The 21,287-nt window shown below is 40.6% G+C and overlaps 1 protein-coding gene across 3 annotated transcripts in view; it reads right to left on the minus strand.

Annotated features, from left to right (window-relative positions):
* Window positions 1–263: 263 nt before the first annotated feature.
* LOC311233979 (inhibitor of nuclear factor kappa-B kinase subunit alpha-like) overlaps window positions 264–21,287 on the minus strand; it is a 56,280-nt gene continuing 35,256 nt past the window's right edge. For all 3 annotated transcript variants that reach the window (XM_084321050.1, XM_084321051.1, XM_084321052.1), the window contains 9 exons: window positions 20,681–20,832; window positions 20,498–20,559; window positions 13,762–13,871; window positions 13,621–13,670; window positions 9,743–9,851; window positions 5,439–5,586; window positions 5,222–5,271; window positions 4,790–4,889; window positions 264–3,003 (listed from right to left, as the gene is read on the minus strand). In XM_084321050.1, coding sequence (XP_084177176.1) covers window positions 2,944–3,003; window positions 4,790–4,889; window positions 5,222–5,271; window positions 5,439–5,586; window positions 9,743–9,851; window positions 13,621–13,670; window positions 13,762–13,871; window positions 20,498–20,559; window positions 20,681–20,832 — 841 coding nt within the window. In that variant the 3' untranslated portion in view covers window positions 264–2,943. The remainder of the gene's footprint in view (window positions 3,004–4,789; window positions 4,890–5,221; window positions 5,272–5,438; window positions 5,587–9,742; window positions 9,852–13,620; window positions 13,671–13,761; window positions 13,872–20,497; window positions 20,560–20,680; window positions 20,833–21,287) is intronic.

Here is a 21,287-nt window from a genome sequence, read left to right on the forward strand (position 1 = left end):
CACCATGTTCTCTCCCCTCCCCACCTAGCAACCAAGTGTAAATTTGGATGCGCGTTATATTAATTTCAGTATATCAATTATTATAAAATACATTTCAGGGTAAACTATTCCTAATTCACCAAACAACCAGTATTGTTTAATCAGCAACATCATGTTTGATTTAAACTAAAATAGTGAGAGAAACATTAAAAACACACTGTTTGATTTAGACCTTTATTTCTTTCATCCCTTAACTTTCCTTTTAAATTTATATTTTACCCCTAAAGAAAATAGAGCTGGGAGATACAATTGTAAATATTAATGATTCATATTTAAAGCTATTCATAAGTCATCATTATCTTGGCCACTATTAGCAAATCCGATAACTAGGGATAAACCAAATAGTCTACTATTATGTTTTACCTAAGAAAGTGAGACATGGACCACCTATAAAACCATTACACACAAATAATAGTTAAATTGTGGCAAAAAATGCATTTAAGTTGTACTTCCATGTCAGCTCATCTGAAGAAAATATATTCAAATAAGATATTTCCAACTACTATAGACACCGTAGGTGGTTACAAATATAATGCAATGCATTATAACAATTAATGAAAGGATTATGTAAAAATAGAAGTAAAATATAGAAGCACCATACATTCTACTTTTCTCATCGACTTCTATTCATGCAAGTTTAGAACTGTAAATAGGTCATAGGTAAGATGGCTGTCATATGGTTCCATCCCAGAATGGCAATTAATTATGAAGCTTTGCTGTCAACATCGCCAACTGCTCCTCCCCCTCAACCTCCCTCTCCTGTGGGGTCCCACAAGGGTCCATCCTTGGCCCGATCCTGTTCTCCCTTTACATGCTACCCCTTGGTCCAATCATTCAGAAGCACAACATCTCTTTTCACTGTTATGCTGACAACACACAGCTTTATGTTTCCCTGAAACCCAACAACCAGTCTCTACTTAACAGTCTCATATCCTGCCTGGATGATGTTAAATGTTGGATGGCACAAAACTATCTACAACTAAATCAAAACAAATCCGAAATAATCCTCTTCGGTCCCCCAGACGCTGTCACCACCCTTACCAACAGCCTCGGCAACCTGTCCTCCCTGGTCAAGCCGTATGTCAAGAACCTAGGTGTCATTTTTGATCCACAATTTAAATTTGACAGACAAGTGAACTCAGTGGTAAAGGCATGTTTTTTCCAAGTACGCACCATTGCCAAACTCAAAGCCCTTCTCTCCCCTGCAGACCTTCAGAGAGTCATCCACGCCTTCATTTCATCTAGATTAGACTACTGCAACCCCCTCTATATAGGCATTAACCAGTCTTCCCTGTCCCGCTTACAACTGGTACAAAACGCTGCTGCCAGACTGTTGACTGGAACCCGCAAGAGAGACATCACCACTGTCCTTGCCTCCCTTCATTGGCTCCCAGTACGCTACAGGATAGATTTTAAGGTTCTCCTATTTGTTTTTAAAGCCCTTAATGGTCACACCCCCTCCTACATCTCAGACCTCCTATCCCCCTATTCCAACACCAGGTCCCTCAGGTCAGCCGATCAGAGGCTCCGGACAGTCCGGAGGTCTAACCTCAAGCTCAGGAGGGGCCGTGCCTTTGCTATCGCAGCCCCTGAACTGTGGAACAGCATCCCCACCTCCATTAGGCTCGCCCCCTCGATAGATGCCTTCAAATCGAGGCTCAAAACCCACTTCTACCTACTAGCCTTTCCCGTTCACTGACTCATGCCCTGTTTTTCTATGTGTTTGCCTGTGTGCCCTCCCATAAAACAGTGTGATTGTTGTCTATATGTATCTTGTGTATTTACCCTCTGTACAGCACTTTGGTTGACACGCGTCATGTGAAATGTGCTATATAAATAAATCGGATTAATTGATTGATGACATGTGACATCTAATGTTTCATATCTATGTCTATAGCACAATGACCCATTGCCATTGTGAGATCATCATTAGAATGTCCAGTTCTCAAAATTAAATTCACATGAGCTCCTGAAAGTAAACAGATTCTCTGTAGCTTTCACATGAGAAATATGTTTAGCAATTCTGTGGAATGTATCAATATTTAATATTGTTGAAGTATATAGCATTTTCTTCAGGGATAAAAAAAAAACTGTTGTGAATAATGCTACCTTGGTCATAGCTCATAAACCATGACATTTGGTGCACCCTTTTATCCAAAGCCCCATTCAATAAATGAGCAGAGTCCCCGGTGTTTCCGTGATTAACTGTAGTGCACCCAATCAGTGACACATCAGATAGGTGCACTAAGTAGTTTTGGAAGAGTCAGATAAGTGAAAGAATGAAAAGGTAGAAAGCTAGAAGGCTCTGAAGTAACTTTTTCACTTTTTTGTTTACAAATATATTCTAGTCTACATTTGGTTCACAGTGGCTCAAATTATTTTTACTTCGATTCATGATGACTTAAGGTAGAATAATTGTAATGATCAAATCATAATTCCACGGCATCCGTGGTGTGGAGGGTCCGCGCAGAGATTGCAGAGTTCTGTGGAGGCTCTGCGAAATGTTTGCACTGGCCTGCCATGCACCGGCCCCAAATTGAGACTCTGCAGAGCCCGCGGCGGACGCTGCAGACACCACGACAACTTTATATCATTATAATAAGAAAAATACACACTTCTGCGTGACATGCAAGCAGCAATCTATTATTCACTAATACAAATAAAATAAATAATCTTGTTACAGTCAGATATATCTTTAAAAGTTTAAATACATTTAACCCAGCTTACAGTATTGTGTAAATGCATGTCATTTTGAATAATTAATAATAATAATAAAAAATTTAATAAAAAGCTTTCAGCTAGTGTAATTGTGACAAGGCACTTGTTCATATCTTTGGCTTCTTATTACATTCATTCATAGTCAAGGTGCTAAGGACAAGCCAGCCCTCTGCTCCTTGGTCAGGCCTACAGCTGCTGAGGTTGGGTCTCCAAAGATTCATACTGAGTCCAGCTCCAGTCCAGGTCCTAGAGGGCAGACAAACAAATAGGTTTGACCATTTCATTGTGGTGATGTGAAAATCGTATTACCACTCTCAGATTAAAATCTCATAGTTAAAGGGATTACTCGTCATGTCCCGTGGTCAGAGTTCTGTGTGTGTGTGTGTGACATGTGTGTGTGTGTGTGTGTGTGTGTGAATCCACGCAATATCTAACAAACCGATCAGCCTGTGCTTTGGCTCAGAAAGTTACAGAGGCACAAGGTTGAGCGTGAGTATTTTTGGGGAATTAATTTCCAGCATTCTCCATCGACTCCATGATGTAGTCATTTGAGTAGTACAGCTTTTTATTGCCAGAGGGCAACAACAATGGCTTCAAATGCTGCCACCGAGAATACTGCAGGTGGTCAGCACAGAGACAGTACAATACTACAGACAGTTGGCCACCCCCTCCACCCCAGTTGCAGCAAAATGTGTGGTTCTAGTTGTTTGATAAGATATTGAATAGTTGTTAAATGTTGCAAATGTTAGGCGGCTGGGTGGCGCAGCGGTCTAAGCGCTCGTCACCAACGCGAGAGACACCGGTATCGAATCCGGCTGTCAGCGTTGCCTCCGGCTTGGGCCGGCCGTCATACTGACTCAATTCGCAGAGTCAGTGGGAGGGGAGTCGATGAGTGGTAATCTGGTCGTTGTAAACAGCGACTCCTACAGGTCAGGGCGCCTGCACAGCGAGGACAGGAGATGTCGAGGGTAGTGTGAGCCTCCCACACGTTACACCTCGCCTATGAGAGTCCGCGCTGGCAGGTGAAAATAAGTGGCTGGCTGACTCCGCATGTATCCGAGGGGACATGCGATAGATTCTTCAACCCTCCCTACGACCGACCAGTGGGGGGCACATGCGAGCAACAATTGGGATTGGCACGACTAAATTGGGATGGGAGAAAAACAGAAAAAAAGGAGGAGGAAAAAGTGGATCAAAGAAAAGATTTGCAAATGTTGTAATTGTGTGGTTTATTGTCTCTTTCCATGTTATAGTGTGTTTAAACCCAATTAGTTATTTCTGTGTTTTAACCACGAGTATGAGTGTTATTTGAAATAACCACCTCATCCCTGGTTTTCAATATAACAACATTTGACAACTTCTGGTTGGACAGTCAAGAGTATCGGTTAGGAATACTCCAGGTTTGAAAATATGCCACAGTTCAGCACTGAAATCGACACTAATTGTACGTCATAACTAGCTAGTGTTTCAGTCACTAATTAAGTCGCGTTTTGAGAAATCATAACATGATTTTGATGCGCTTGAGACTTGAGTTTCTTTTTAATTTAACCAGGGTAATCACATTGATATTTCCACCTCTTTTTCAAGTGAGCCCTGGTCAAGAAGGCAGCATACAGAACATTTCACATATTTTCACAACATTAAAACAAATACAAATAAAAACAAGATAGTAAGAGCACACAATACAAAAGAAAGATTTCTTCACATTTAAATGAAAACAGACAATATTAAAAACATGATCACTCCATGGCAAGAAGGTGTCCAATTTATTCTTTAAAATGATCAATTCCAATGAGGGACTCTTTATAAACCACTATAGCATGCCGCAGACATTATGTGCTCCAATGACCACCCATTCTAGTGTTGATTAAAACATGAAAATCACCAGACACTGGAGGCAGCAGCACTACTGTACAGTATAAGAGATGGTTTAACACCTATCTTCTATCTATCTATCTATCTATCTATCTATCTATCTATCTATCTATCTATCTATCTATCTATCTAGTTTCTCTCCCCCTCTTCGTCTTACCAAGACACTGTGCTCCATCTCCTGCGTGGTGTCTTGCAGCAGAGAAGTCAGCTGGCTCAGATAACGCTGATTCTCCTCCAATAAGTGATGAACAGACTCACTGAGAGGAACAACCATTGGGTTAATTAAACATATTCACAAGGCTGGGCATTTACATTTCCTTGTCCACATATTGGGGAAATGTTTCTACATTTGACATTCCCAGGAAGATCGGGAAAATATCACAAACGCATACAAAGTTATCTCTGGTGCAAAATGTACTAACGTTCCGATGCATTCCTCATGGAAACACAATGCCATCATTGAAACTAAATGGGGCACTACTAGTAGTAAGAGAGAATACTGTTAGTGTTGACATGATACTTTAGGACAAGTGTATAATAATGAATAATGATAATTATAATAATAATAATAAGTACAATTAAGTCTTACCTCTCAGTGGATTTTTGTAGCGATGACTGTGATGGAGAATTGCTCAGTGCCTAAAGACAAATTCACACACGTACACAATATCAACATTGGGTATGGTATCCATATTTACGTAGATATTTCGTAGAAACGAGTGCCTCTTGGTGCACAATAGTTCCAAAACAGCCATTGTTAGTCGTATGTTTGCAGTATCTCTGTGTATTTTCGTGACATTACTCACACAAGCGATCTTGAGCAAATACCAGAACTCTCTCTGTCGCTTCATTTGCATCTGCATCACTGCAGCCTCCGCAGCCTTTATGCTCTCTACTGCCCTCTCCAGCTTAGGGAACAAATCCACAATGCGTCGCTTACACATCAGAATCGTACTGTCGAGGAAAGGAAACAGTGTTGTTTTGTTTGACATTTATTTACCAAGGGTAGGTTCACAGCCATGCCCTGCTCATACAGTCATACATTCACAACTGGGAGGTTCCCAGTACAACCACAGTCTCTACTGTTGGCCATGGAGCAGCTCCACTAAAGCGGTTGGGGGTTACATGCCTTGCTCAAGGGTAATTCAAAAGTGGGTGGGGAGATAGAGGGTGGGGAGAGTTATTCATTCACTTCTCTCACTCTTGATTTTTTCTGATGGTCTGGGGCAGGGGTCGGCAACCTTTAACATCAAAAGAGACATTTTGCCCCCTCCTGCACAAAATAAAATGTATCTCGAGCCGCAAAACCTATTTACCCTTAAAATTAAAAGTGTATAAAGTTTTATACATCTTACTTATACTATATATAGAGAGGGATTGGAATTTATTCAAAAGCTTATTTCTAGTATGTACCTATTGTTATTTCGTGTTCAGTCTCAAGTGTCGGAGAGGAGATGGGCAGAAATGACAGCTGGCACCAAATCCATTCCGAATAAGAGACAACGGACCCGGTACTTTGTTGGTGGTGTGAAAATATGCCTACTACAAACATTAAATATCTTTGGAACCATTTGTGTAAAATTGTATCTGATCAGGAGATTATCTTCTCTCTGTCAAAAGTGAAAGTGTATCTCTCCGTTGTTATTGAAATTAGTTTTCTCTAATGAACGCATCTATTTCTATATTTCATATCGTTTCATACATTACTCCAGTGCCGCGTCAGACAGATTCAGCCATCAGCTTGTGCGTAACGGAGAGAGGGGCGCTTGTGGAGAGAGATAGGTTGCAAGGTTGCCCTGGCGACAGACAGCGGGACTGCCCTGACAACCGAAAGCTATGTTACATCACTTGCGGAGGGATTCCTCAGGCTGGCAGAGCTGGCAAAGCTGACACACCAGTACCTCTGTGTACCCGCAACATCGGTACCATCCGAGCGAGTGTTTTTGGACTGATCGTGACCAGGCTACATGCGCTCTCGTCTGACACCCCGACACCATGTGAGTCAGTCTGAGACAGGCTTGTATGTTCTATGTAGGCTATCTTGTTGCAAAATAATAATAATAATAATAATAATAATAGCCTCATTGAAACATTTTCAGTGCCTTATCTGTTATTTAGTTAGGCATATTGGACATTTTCATCAACATAAGTAGATTTTTCGTTTTTGTTTATTTATTAATATATATATTAACACTTTCAGTGCCGGCCTCCGTTTCCTATTTACCCTGTTGAATGCCACCACCCACTTCAATGATAGCGTTAAAAACGCATAATCTATGTTTTAAATTATGTCTAATCTGCCCTTCGCTTATCAATGACTTGTTTGCAGTCAACATTGTCAAAACGGATTTTTTTTTTTTTTTTTTTTTTATAATCGGTTCATATCCTTTTTATAGCATTTCGAAAGGTATCGTTTTCTCGAAAATTTCAGGAAAATAGAAAGATTCCGTCATAAACGGCATTTATTGGAATATTCTCGAATACACTAGACACGTTGTCATTTGTCGGCCTATTTATGAATAGTTTTCAAATAAACACTAGATAGTATATGTGTACTTATGGACGCTATAGAAGCGAGCTGAGAAATCGATTCTCTTATTTCCTCAACAGCACACACACACATATACACATACGGGACACGCTGAGATAAAAAAAAACTGCTCCGATTACCCCAAGACTGGTAACATAGATTTCTTACCTTAGATCAGATGTTCTCCAAAAAGATTATTCCAATTCCTGATCGCCATTCCAAATATCGATCGCGTTTATTGATTGATTATTGGCTGCTGTAAATATATATTCCAGGCTGCTTGCCATCTCGCGATCACTTCCCTCTTCATCAGACGGCTCGCCAGCATAGTGGAGCCAGTAGGCTCCCCCCCACATATCCACCACACATCCACCAGTGTAATGCTTGCACCTCATGGTACCAAAGCACCTCAAAGGCACTAAAAACCAAATTACAAACATCTCAAAACTAACTAGTCAGACTACTGCTTGACCTGACTCCGAGAACCCACCTCACCCCTGCCCACTTTGACAACCTAGGATGGCTTAGAGTAGACAACAGAGTACAGCAACTTGCAATGGGCCTGGTCTACAAGATACACTACATGACCAAGGTACCCATGTACATGTCAAAATACTTCCCAAAGGTCAGTGAATACCACGATCACAATACCAGAGGGAGCTCCACAAATCATGTTAAACCCAGATTCGGCTCAAACAAGGGACTAAACACGTTTCGCAATTATGCCACATCAATGTGGAACGCCCTATCCAAAGCTGTAAAGGAATGTGAATCACTACCCACTTTCAAAAACACTCTCAAAGAACACCTACGGGAGACTGCAATTCGAAACTGGCCCCTACAAATGTCCTAACCCAGTTGTACAGTAAACGACCAAGTATGGCTTTGTCAGTATTCCAATGTACAGTGTACAGTGTCACCCACCCACCCCCTACCCAACCCCTACCCAACCCCCCCCCCCACCTCCAATGTACAGCCCCCCCCCCCCCCCCCCCCCCCCCCCCACCCACCCACCCACCCACCCAACCTCCTCCAATGTACAGTTTCTACGTCAAATGTATATACACTCTTTTTCTGGACACTTTTTGTATCACAAACAGTACTGTATTTGCAAATCTGGTATGTCATAAATGTATAGATGTAGCAGTACTGTCTATCTGTATGTCATGTGTCGTATATGTTATGATGAATTGAAAATGGGGGACCCTGATGTAAACAAGACGAAAGTCTTTCTCTGGTCTACATCCCCTTAACAATTGTATGTATTGAGCTGTACTGTACTGTACCCATTCTGCAATCTGTTAATAAACTTTTCAATCAATCAATCAATCAATCAATAATCGAATGGCCTGCAGTTACACAGGGATAGACGATAGGGGGCGGTATTTTCCCATCGGAGCTCCTAGAGGGGCTGCTGTACCAACGGGAGACTCGGTTGATGAAATATGAATTCAGGGCGGCTAGGTGGTGTAGTGGGCAAGGCGCGCCATCAACACTGGAGACGCTGGGTTCGAATCCAGCTCTCGGCGTTGCTATCAGCTTGGCTGTTCGTTCATACTAACACAATTGGCAGTGTTAGGGGTGGGAAAGCTGATGGGTGGGTCCTGGGCGTTGTGGACAGCGACCCCTACAGTTCGGTCGGGGCTCCTGCACAGCGAGGGTAGGATCTGGAGGGAGGTAGTGTGACCTTCCACATGTTACACTCTCCCGGTGAGAATCTGCGCTGCCAGGCTGGCTGCCGGCTGGCTGCACATGCGTCGGAGGAAAGCATGTGACAGTCTCCGGCCTCCCGGACCAACAGTAGGGGGGAGTGCGCAACAACCAGGAAGGGGGTTGGGAATTGGCATAACGACTAACAGTGGGATGGGAGAAAAATCGGAAAAAGGAGGGGGGAAAAGATAATAAAAAATAAAATAAAATATAAATTCAGATCGCTAATAAAAAAAAAAAAAACGACAATTCGCGTCGTCGGCACTCAACGGGGGGCATGAAATAACGACATAACACGTCGCTGGCACTCAAAGTGTTAATATAAAACTGCCTCATATCAAGCATACAGGTAAGCCTCAATCGTCAGGAGTGAAAGCAAATTAATCTGTCCACGCTGAATTAAGCCCTTTTTCTCCAAGACTTATTTTTGGGATTTATCCATGGTCATCTTATTGGGGGGGGGTCGGAAAATCAAGATTAGCCACCTGCAGACGTATATTTTAGTTGGTGAAATATGAAACACTTTATTTTTTGCTTTCTTTTCTTCTTTCCAACATTGATCTCCAAAATAAAAGGTGTTCCTTTTTAAATTAAAAGTAAATTAAAATAGCCGTTCCTTTTCCCCCCCAAAGCCACTGCAGGTCACAAGCATGCTTCTCTAACCTTTAGACCACTGCTCTGTGTGTGGCTATGGACTTGCGACTAAATGCAAGTCAATGCAATGTCCACAATTCTGGTCAAAGTAAGAGAGAGAGAGAGAGAGAGAGAGAGAGAGAGAGAGAGAGAGAGAGAGAGAGAGAGCGAGTGTGTGTGTGTCAATGTGATAGTACGGTATGTCAGTCGTGCGTACGCGCGCGGAGAGTAAAGTACCTTAAGTGAGTGTACAGGTCTTTTAACACGCGGTCCTGGTTCTGAACCGTTTGCAGTATAGCTTTGACCATCTCTGAGCTGTCGCTGTAGCCATGTGGAGGGTCAGGACCTGCACAAACACAATGTAATGACAATACATTACACATGCAATACAAACACACTGTACTGACAATCCACATACAACACAAACACACACACTGTACTAACAATCCACATACAATACAAACACATTGTACTGACTATCTACAGTACATACAATACAAACACACACTGTACCGACTATCTACATACAATACAAACACACTGTACCGACTATCTACATACAACACAAACACACACACTGTACTAACAATCCACATACAATACAAACACATTGTACTGACTATCTACAGTACATACAATACAAACACACACTGTACCGACTATCTACATACAATACAAACACACTGTACCGACTATCTACATACAATACAAACATACACACACTGTACTGACAATCCACATACAATACAAACACACACTGTACTATCTAGATACAATACAAACACATGATGCCCCTGTATACTGTAGCACGTACAATATAATCCAGATTTCTTTAACCAGGCAAGTGGACACATTCTTATATATTAACGACATGGGGGAGTAGTTGCAGGGGGAGGGGGGTCACACACACACACACACACCTGGGAGCTGTCCAATAGAACCACAGTACCCCACTATCCTACTGCTGCCCACTGAGCAGCTCTACTGGAGCTACTGGGGGTTCAGTGCCTTGCTCGAGGGCACTTCAGCAATATGTTATACTAGGGGTGGGGGAAAAAATCGATACAGCAATATATTGCGACATATAGTACCTTAAGTGAGTACTGATTGGCTGATATCAATCCCTGTCTCCTGAGCCGTTCAGCCATTGTGTGATGTGTGATGTGTGCCTGGTGCCAGTGTATGGCAGCCATTGAGCCTGCATAGTAGTGTTGTCACGATACCTTGAAAAGTATCGATATTCGATACCATTTTCGATACCACAGGGAAAAAGGTTCAATCTTAAAATGTTAAAAAAAAGAAGAAAAAAAAGATAAATATATATATATTTTTTAAATAAATGTTGCTTTTGTTGCTGGTTGATTCTCCTCAGCTTCTCTGGTACTATAAGAGAAGATAAATATAACACTTTTAAAACCATTTGTTTTGATGACTAAATGATATAATCTTAGAAATTAAGTAAAGTTAATAGTACTGCGTGTTAACACTTTGAGCGCCACTCACGGCTAATCTCGGGTTTACGATAGTGACATTGAAAGCCACGTCACGGCTTTTCTCTGATTTTTTTTTTTTAGTGATCTGAAATCATATTGCATCACGCGTGCCTACCGTTGGAGATCCAGGGGCCGCTGGCGATCAGATGTGAAAAAAGCGCCCCCTATCGTCTCCCAGATGGTAAATCACCCTTTTGGAATGGACTCAATGAAAATGGATGGGGAAAAAAAATATTCCAGTCCACATTTTACTTCTCACCCATGCAGCCGGAGTTACCAGAGTTCATTCTGGAGCATCTGAGCCGCGGCGATCATGTGTTATACTGTACACACGTTGGATCAATATACTTATCGATTTTTTCGAATGGTGATCAGGAATTGGAATATACCATTTGGATACCATCTGATGTCAAGTAAGGAATCTATGTTATCAGTGTTAGGATAATCAGACTCGTTTTCATGGAGATATAAGCGTTTCCACTATATGTGATATGGCTGTTTCACTGTAAAAGCCATGAGGAAATAATAGCAGCGATTATCAGCGCACGGCACGAGCGTGCGTGCGCACACATATACTATCGACCATCTAGCGTTTATTTGAAAACGATTCATAAATAGACCGACAAATGATAGCGTTCTGGAATATTCCAGTAAAAGGCGATTATCATGGAATGTGTTGTTTTTTCTTCGAAACCGAGTGGTTTTCAAAATGCTCTAAAAAGGAAATGAAGCGATAAAAACACAATCTGCTTTGCCAATGTTGACTGGAAAATGATTCTTTGATAAGCGATGGGCAGATTAGACACATAGCATAATTTAAAACATAGATTAGGTGATATTAACGTTACATGGGCCGTGGACCGTGGCATCAACGGGGTAAAAAGGAAAACACGGCCCGGCACTGAAAGTGTTAAGCATAACATATTGATTGATTGCTAATTGTATTAACAGATTGCAGAATGGGTACAATACAGTACAGCTCAATACACACACTTGTTAAGGGGATGCAGACCAGAGAAAGACTTTTGTCTTGTTTACATCAGGGTCCCCCATTTTCAATTCATCATAACATATGACATTTTTTTTAATCAAATTTAATTTATTACCTTTTTGACAAAGTAAAACTTGTCAACATGTTTTATCTAATAAAATAAAGTTCAGTCTGTTGACTATGTTCATCTCACTTCAATAATCTTTATTGCAGAACATGGTATTTTCTCAAGCAGACAGATGTAAACACTGTAATCTGTGTTGCATGTACCTGACAAACTGAACTGTTTGTATTACAGTCATATTCCAACTTAACTGAATGCACATGTGTGTGGACTACTGCACTATTACAAGTATTGAAATGAACAATGCAACTTCCTTATAATTTCTTTTTATTTAATTTTTTTTTATGAATAATTAAATATTGATATTGCGGGAAATGAGTATTGAAACCGTTTTTAAATATTCAGAATCGATATGTATCGAAAAATCGATATTTTTGACAACACTACTGCATAGCCCAAGGTTGGGTGCTACCAGCGGTGGTGAAGGAGGCAATTTCCACCCTACATTGTGGGGAGCGCTTTGAGTGTCTAGAAAAGCGCTATATAAATGTAATGAATTATTATTATTATTATAGCGATATTTTGCATGCTGATATTATATCGATACAGTATACTGTATATAGCATTTTCGATGACAAGTATCGATACCTTTTTGTTGTTTTTTTGCTTCAATAAAAAGGATCGGAGTGAGACTGAAAACTTTATCTTATTATAGAAAACAGATGATGCATCTATTTTTATTGCAGATGTTGACAAAGCTTTCCGTTGGGGACATAATATGCAGTTGAAAAAAGGTAATAAAGCACTATATATATGATGTATATATAAAAGGTAATAAAGCACTATATATATGATGTATATATAAAAGCTAATAAAGCACTATATATCAGTTCAAGTTTGTTTATTAATTGTCAAAGTAAAATACAGAATACTTTATCATGAAATGTTTTTTTCTGTATGAGCTCCTGGGAATGTGCTAGATAAAAATAGATAAAGTAGTATAAAATATAAAAAGTCAAAAGTACATAAGAAAAAAAGTTCAGTCAATATACATATATACAATATACAATACAGAGTAAAAAGAGTAAGTGAGGTACAATGCAGAAATGGGATGAGGTACAAACTTAGGGTAAGGTGCAATGAGGTATGAATTGTAGTGCAACTCTCTTTACTAATAAATATAAAGTGTGTTAAAGTGTTTAAAGTGAGTAAAGTGGGTGTTAAGGTGAGTGTTTATTTAAAGTGAGTTTGTACGTGTGGATGTGTGCTGTGAGTGTAGATGATGGATTGTTACATAGTGTCATTGTCGTTGAGCATCCTGATGGCCTGGGGATAGATGTATATATAAAAGGTAATAAAGCACTATATATATATCATATAAAAGGTAATAAAGCACTATATATATCATGTATATATAAAAGGTAATAAAGCATTATATACCGGTATATTGTGTATATATAAAAGGTAATAAAGCACTATATATATTGTGTATATATCACAATATCGTGACTCTAGTATCGTGATAATATTGTATCACGGAGCCTCTGGTGATTGACTCTATACTAACTTTTGCATTTCGCCTTCAACTGCTTGTAGAGTTCAATGGCCTTCACCTCTCTGGAAAAAAGAAAGAGAGATGTGACTTTACACCACAGTTATCATTCGGACATAATGAAGAAGACACAAAGAGGACATCAGAGACACCGACAGTTGTTCCATAATGTCTCCTTGTCTCCTGGCGAATGGACTTCTCTGCAACTCCACGATCTCAGAGTGTAGAGACACAATATCTTCGTCCAGGTACCCCACCTCTGCTACCTGCAGCGAAAAATAACAAAGTGTCACAGTAGACAGTACACAATACACAGTAGACAGTACACAGGACACAGTACAAATACCAAATTCAATGTAATATGTGTGGTAAACTCCACTGTTGTGCTTCTTTTTTTTCTATGTATGACTGCACATGAAGAGCTTGATTCCAAAATGCTATACAATACAATACAATACGATCGTTATCGTAATCATTATTTATCCGAAAATAATTACATGTTAGCAAAATACCAAGATTACCGGTATATATCAATAACAGTTAATACAACAGTTATTACCTGATGTACGGTGATTAATATGTCGGAATATAAATTATTCCACCCTCTACAATGTTGTAAGTTGGCAAGAGTATTCCACGGTGAAGTTTACTGTCGTGCCTGCAATCATTTTGTAAAAGCATGTCGCCATCAATTTAAAGGAACATTCCACCCAAAAAATAAAGCAGATTTATTATGCCCACAGTCTATAACTGTCTTGTACAAATTCACTTGGTTTGAAAGTTATTGAGACTCCCACAATATCAAAGCTTTTAACCCATTCCGTGCCAACCACGAGTATAGTCGGGTTAACTAGTCAACCGTTCCGTGCCAATCACGAGTATAGTCAGGTTTTAATCATTATTTCTTTTATTAGCGATATCCATTCATTTTTATCCATCCAACCTGATGTTATCATTGGGAATGGGTCTGAGCTCGCAAAAGGGCAAATACCGCCGCCTATGTGACGTTAGCGCTGAGCAAGTCACGAATAATCGATTTTTCATCCCGCTTTTGTATCGTGCATAAGGACACATATACTCTCGATAATCTAGCGTTTATTTGAAAATGATTCATAAATCAGCCGAAAAATGACAACGTGTTTTGTGTATTCCACTAAAGGGCGATTATCGCGTATTTCTCTGGAATTACTAGAAATCTCTCTTATTTTTATCCACTTTTTCTCCTCATTTTCAATTTTTCTCCCATCCCAATTTCGTATTTCCAATCCTTCCCTCCCCTGTCTTGAACGTTGCTAGACTATGCCTCCCACTGGTCGGCTGTAGTGAGGATAGAAGCCTTGCATTACGTGTCCCCTCCGGTACACGAGGAGGCAGCCTGTCGCATCTTTTCACCGCACCAGCTTGAACTCTCAGTAGCGAGGAGTAACGCGTGGGAGGCTCACGCTGCCCCCGATACTTCCTGTTTCCGCCGCACCGACCTGTAGGAGTCGCTGTCCATAACGTCTAATCCCCACCCACCGGCTTTCCCACCCTCTAACACTGCCAATTGTGTTAGTATGACGGCCGGCCAAGCCGGTAGCAACGCAGAGAGCTGGGCTCGATACCAGCATCTCCTGCGTTAGTGGCGAGCGCCTTGCCCACTGCGCCACTCAGCCGCCCCGAATTACTAGAAATCTCCAAAACTATACTCTTATTCAAAACGGTATAAAACGGAAATGTGCAGATGAAAAAACTATCCGTTTCGTACATGTTGACTGCAAGCAAGTCATTGATAAGCGACGGGTGTATTAGACCCATAGCCATAATTTAAGATATAGTTTAAGCGTTCGCAAATCTCCCCGTCCTCCCATTGAGTAAAGTGCTGGCATAGAAGCCCTAATTTGGTCATATGGGCGTGGCTCTGAATGAGTTAAGTATGTCTAAAGCTAGGCCACGCTTTAAAGATAGGGGTGCGTCACCTTGTTTGTAGAGCTATATCTATATTCTATATTATAGCTATATCTATATTCTATATTATAGCTAAGGAGACAATACTATGGTCATTAAATGACAGTCAGTATCTTCCGTAGAACATGCAAAAAAGAATAAACTTTTCAATGTGATCGAGTGAACCTCTAGGCTTCCCTGTACTAACATTCTCCGCCCGGTGGTATTTAAATGTAACACACGGTCTGGAACAGGGTTTACTGCACTCTCGATACTGCCACCTGGCAGGATATGGCCGGTACTGCACCCTCTGGGTCCCAGTATGCCTTTTAACGGCAACATACAGGTCCGTGACATTGAATAGAATATTAAAATAAAAAAAAGGAAAACGGACCAAATAACGTATATACCGGTATACATGGTTGGCGTTCAACGGTTGTCGAGCAAACACGTATTTAAACGTTGTTGGCACAGATTGAGTTAACACTTCCTGGAATATGTGACATCATGCATTCCATCTCCTCAACTCAATAACTCTCAAACCAATTTTTTTTATACAAGACATAATAAATAAATGTGCTCTACCTTTTTGGTGGAGGTATTCCTTTAAATACCTGTAAGGTCCCCCAATTGGGGGACCTTGCTTTTCTTTATCATAAATCGATCAATAGAGACCGTATTAGATCCCCAATTATCATATCATTGGAAAGCCACACTCATTGGCTACAACCCTGTGCAAAATTCTTCGAGATCGCCAAATGATTGACGGAGCTAGAGCCCCGGGAGTCGGGGATGGTAATGTGTACTTTCGCATACTTTGGCGCACGCCTCACATATCGGCATGTAACTCGAGAACCGCTGAACGGATTTTGTCACCTGAAAGGGCAATCAAAAGGCAACAAATAGGGCTTTTATTCTCTCTATATATAATGTATTAAAAGAAATGCACACCCAAGCCGCTAGAGGTCGGCAAAGTGGCGCATCGCGAATCGTCCACATGTGGGCCCTTGGATGTTAACACATTCCCGGCCAATCACGTATATATACGTGATTGGGAGCCAGCGCTTGACGGCCAATCATGTATATATAAGTTTTTAACTCGTTTTTTCTTTTATTCGATTTTAATATCCTATTCACTGTCACAGAGCTGTATTTTGGCTGGAAAAGGCATATTGGGACTCGGAAAGTGCAGTACCGGCCAGATCCTGGTATTGGCGCTGTCTCAAGAATGCAGTTTCCCCTGTTGCACACTTGGTGTCACCTTTTTTACAATCCGGGCAGACTTTTTTGTTAGTCTGAAGCGAGGGCTTCACCCGATCGCCTGGAATACTTTTTGCGACGCTGAATTCATTATGCAGTAAAGGAATATGGCATCAGCCAATGGACATATGATCTAGCAGATGGCGATCAAATAACTGGAAAATTATTTTTGGAATCCAACCGGCCACAGGTAAGAGCAATTTGACGTCAATTTCAGCTTGATCGTGCAAGGATTTAATAGCCATCCCCCTGCTCATCCTATGTTGTGGTAATAACGAATGCCGTTATTGGTAATCAATAATCAGAAACGACTTGCCCCGGCCCCCCCCCCTTTCATGCATTCATGATGGAACATAATACCGATCATATGCATTTGGATTTTTAACTCTAGCTTGTGTAGGGACGAAACGCCAATCGATTTAACGTTATTAGCTTAGCGCCTTATAAATAGCTTTGCAGGAATTATCCCAGATCATTCCGATATAACACTCATATTCATCACGGTATAAAACGGGAACGTATTGAAAAAATTATTTCTTTATGGCATATTGAACAGAAGGTTCATACTGTCAATTGACAATGACATTGGATGCATAGCTATAATATAAAATATAGATTTAGCTCTACAAACAACGTGATGCACAGTGAACATTTGTTATGGGAACGCTGGCCTTCCCAGAATGGGGCCCATCTAATGGCTGGCCGTGAATGTGTTAACACATTAATTGCCAATAACGAGTATACTCGTTATTGGCCGCCATGCATTGAGTGCCAATGATCGTTATTTCTTTTATTCGCTATTGCAGGGCTCTACGCTAACCTTTTTCACTAGGGGCACAGGTGCTCCTAAATGAAAAAATTTAGGAGCACACAAAGAAATTTAGGAGCACCCAAAAATATTTAGGAGCACAGTGAAAATATTTCAAGTAACAGAGTTTTTTTTTTTTTCAAAAATAAATATATTTGTACTGTGCGTGCATGTGTGTAAATTAGCTCTTGCTACAACCCTGCATGTTTACATTTTGTATTTTGTACTTGATGTTCATTAACATGTGCTGTCCCTATCAAATAAACTATCAAATCAAACTACTGCTACAAAAGGTTCAGTCACTTAACTTTAGCCCCTTTTATGCATACAATGCTTATGTTTTGGCTGTGTTGCTCTTCTAGAAAAATAATCCTTTCAGGGTTGCCTATTGAAATACTGTACACTTTCCTACTGTACACTTTCCTGATTAATTGAAATGGGGGACCCTGATGTAAACAAGACGAAAGTCTTTCTCTGGTCTGCATCCCCTTAACAATTGTGTGTATTGAGCTGTACTGTATTGTACCCATTCTGCAATCTGTTAATAAAGTTTTCAATCAATCAATCAAACCTCCAGTACAGAAACATTGTTTGAGTTTGCGTGTCAGGTAGACCATTGATTGACAGTCGAGTCTGCCAATTACATCACATCGCTTGCGCTCCGGCGCTGCAGCTGGACCCATTGCCCACCTCTGCTGTTGATAACGCTAGCCAAGTTATTATACACACAGATACACAGTGGGCCAGTGACTTTGGTGTAGGGGTGTAACAATGCATCGATCCTAAGGGGGAAATTCAACTGCATCGATTTGAAAATGTTAGAATAGATTATCGCAATTTTAATGTGTACACGTTATGTTATTGTCATGTCCGTTACAGCCAACACACCGACATACGCTACTGCATCAACGTTATGATTAACAAAGCAAGGCATTCGTTTTGTTGCATTAACGTTATATTACTATTGCTATCGATAAATCTAGGTGTTCTAAAATCTATTGCTATTGGTAAGAGAGACTATAATAAATTGGTGTCTCGGAAAACGAGAGCCCTGATAGCGGAGTTTCAGGAAGTAAACAAGAAAAATGAGAGCTTCCGATTGGTCATTTGCTTTATTTCCCATGAAACCAGTCACTTCACTCTACTGTGATTGGACCGTTGGCTTGAGTGCAATGTGGGACTTGTAGTTTTTTAACGATCTCGCAGCGGAGGAAAAAAAAGACGAGAGAGGCTATAATCTGTATTCGCACAGCGTGCGCGTAATTGATTTTTACCGTTCGCATACAAATATTTTTAGGGGCATATGCGAGCAATTTGGTCGCACTGTAGAGCCCTGTATTGGCATTCATAATTCATCCAGGAAGCCTCCGGGAGCCAGCTGGACCCTGTCTGATATTGCAACGCCTCAATACCGCCGCCTGGTGGATTTCGGGCGACTTACACTCCACTCTAAACCGGAAGTGGCGCTCGGTGCATCTGGGAAAAAGCTCCGCCAGAGATATCTTGTAACGTGGATCAATATACACACCTCAAGTGCATTGGATCGCTTTCGAGACGCAAGAATCAATATGCTTTCAGCGTTTATTGCGTCACACAAACGGAAAATGGATCTAGCAGATCGACGTCAAATAATTGGAATTTTTTTTTCTCCAGATGCATCGGCCAGAGGTAAGAGGAATCTAACGTTATTTCCAGCTCGATTGTCATTGCAATCGGTCCGATCAACGTATGGTGTCTTACTAAAGAAAGCCGCTAGTGACAATCAAGGAATCATAAACGACCCCCCCCCCCCCCCCTTTCCTTCACGCATGATGGAGCATAATGTATAGCGATCATATGCATTTGAAATTTTTAATATAGCGTGTATAGGGACGAAACGCCAATCGATAATGTATAATACGCGTCGGGGCCTATAGCGCGCGTTCTAGGAATTACTGCTATACAGTCTAAAAACATACTTATATTCTCGACGGTACTAACACGACAATGTATGAATGGAAAAATATAACGTTCCCACATCCGGAACGATAGATACCCGATGTTGAATGGGCCATAGTAATGTCGATATAGCTATAATATTAAAAAGGTTATAGCCCTGCAAAGAAGGTGAGCGACTCCATAGGGTTACAGCGGTGGCAGAGAGTGGCACCCAATGTGTTAAGAGGTTAATGTTTAAAAAAATATTTTATATTATATTTAATAGTTTTGTATATTTTCATTTTTACCGATGTTTTATAAGATTTTTCGAAAATAAGAATTTATCGAAAAAATGCTAATTATATCGTAAAATGCTCTTTTATCGTATAACCGCAAGGAAATGACTAAATCCAGATTTAACACTGCCATTGGAAAGAGGAGCATTTCCCCTATCCATAGATGTATGATTTGGCCATAATAAGGTCAAGTTCAAGGTCAAATATGAATTCATAATTAAAATTGATTATAATTTATTACTGTATCTACAAATCCTTCTGTTTAATCATCTTCCCTTTATTCATTTGCTTAGATTTTTTTGTACACCTGATCTCAAGAAGGTGCTGAATGAGCTCAGTGAGCGAAATTGTAACATGGTGTTATTCACCGGCACAAATGCAAAATAAAATCATAATTTATATTCTCCTTTTTCTTATTACAATTTACTCAAGCCTAGTAACAGACACAATATTTCTGAAACTGGGAATACATTCCCACAGGTCCCTGGATGTCCCTAGATACCAAGAACATGCAAATTGACCTTGTAGAAGTAGAGCAATCTTCCATTTACTTAGGCATGTACCTTTAGGCAACATTTCTGAAAATAGGGCTACAGCTTAACAGGTTAAATGAAAGTGGAACATGGTGGAACAGCGCCTCACACAGTGCAGACGAGTGGTACACAGTATAATTAAAGAGTGTTACCTGTGCAAACCCAGCAGCTTTCTCCTCATTTTCCTGCCAGGTCTTCAGCATTTTATCTGAAGCTACAGGGAAGGGTTTTCAACAACAGGACAGAGCAACGTTACCGCTTCTGGGGAGAGCTTACAGCACGCCAGTGGCGGTCAATATTCTGTTATGACAGCATATATACAAAGGTCTACTCACAGATGCCGGAGTGTCTCTGCTGGATGTACTGTTCCAGGTCTTGCTGGATGCTGGTCTTGAAGAACATCAGCTTGGCTCGCAGCTGTTGAGACTGGGAGAACAGCAGGTTCTTGTACCGCGTCAGGTTGGTGTTGTAACGGAGCAGGCTCAGCCTATACACGCACAAACGTACACATTCAAAATAACAAAGAGCATCTTATAACAGCTTTCAGACATACATAATGGGTAGAATATGTGTGTGTAGGTGTGTGTATTTGGCCTCAGGTGTGTGGGCCAATTGGCCATGTTCACATATAGATAACTCCAAATAAGGGAAGAGGATGTTTTCATTTAGATTGTGCTGAGGAAGTGTTATTTCTCATTTCTGTAAAACTGTTTGGCTTTGTGTATGTGTGTGTGTGTGTGTGTGTGTGTGTGTGTGTGTGTGTCTGTGTGTGTGTAACCTGACTTAACTATACAAATTGGGGCTGCATAGCAGATTCTTTGGTAAGATGTTAAAGGGATAGTTCAGATTTTTTGACATGAAGTGGTATGAAATACTTGTCAGTGTAATTGATGCATAGCCATTGGCTGACTTACTGCGTCCCTTGTTCAAAGTTCGGGCTGT

This window comes from Notolepis coatsorum, assembly GCF_963971535.1.
Source record: "Notolepis coatsorum genome assembly, chromosome: 9".
Classification (NCBI taxonomy): Eukaryota; Metazoa; Chordata; class Actinopteri; order Aulopiformes; family Paralepididae; genus Notolepis; species Notolepis coatsorum.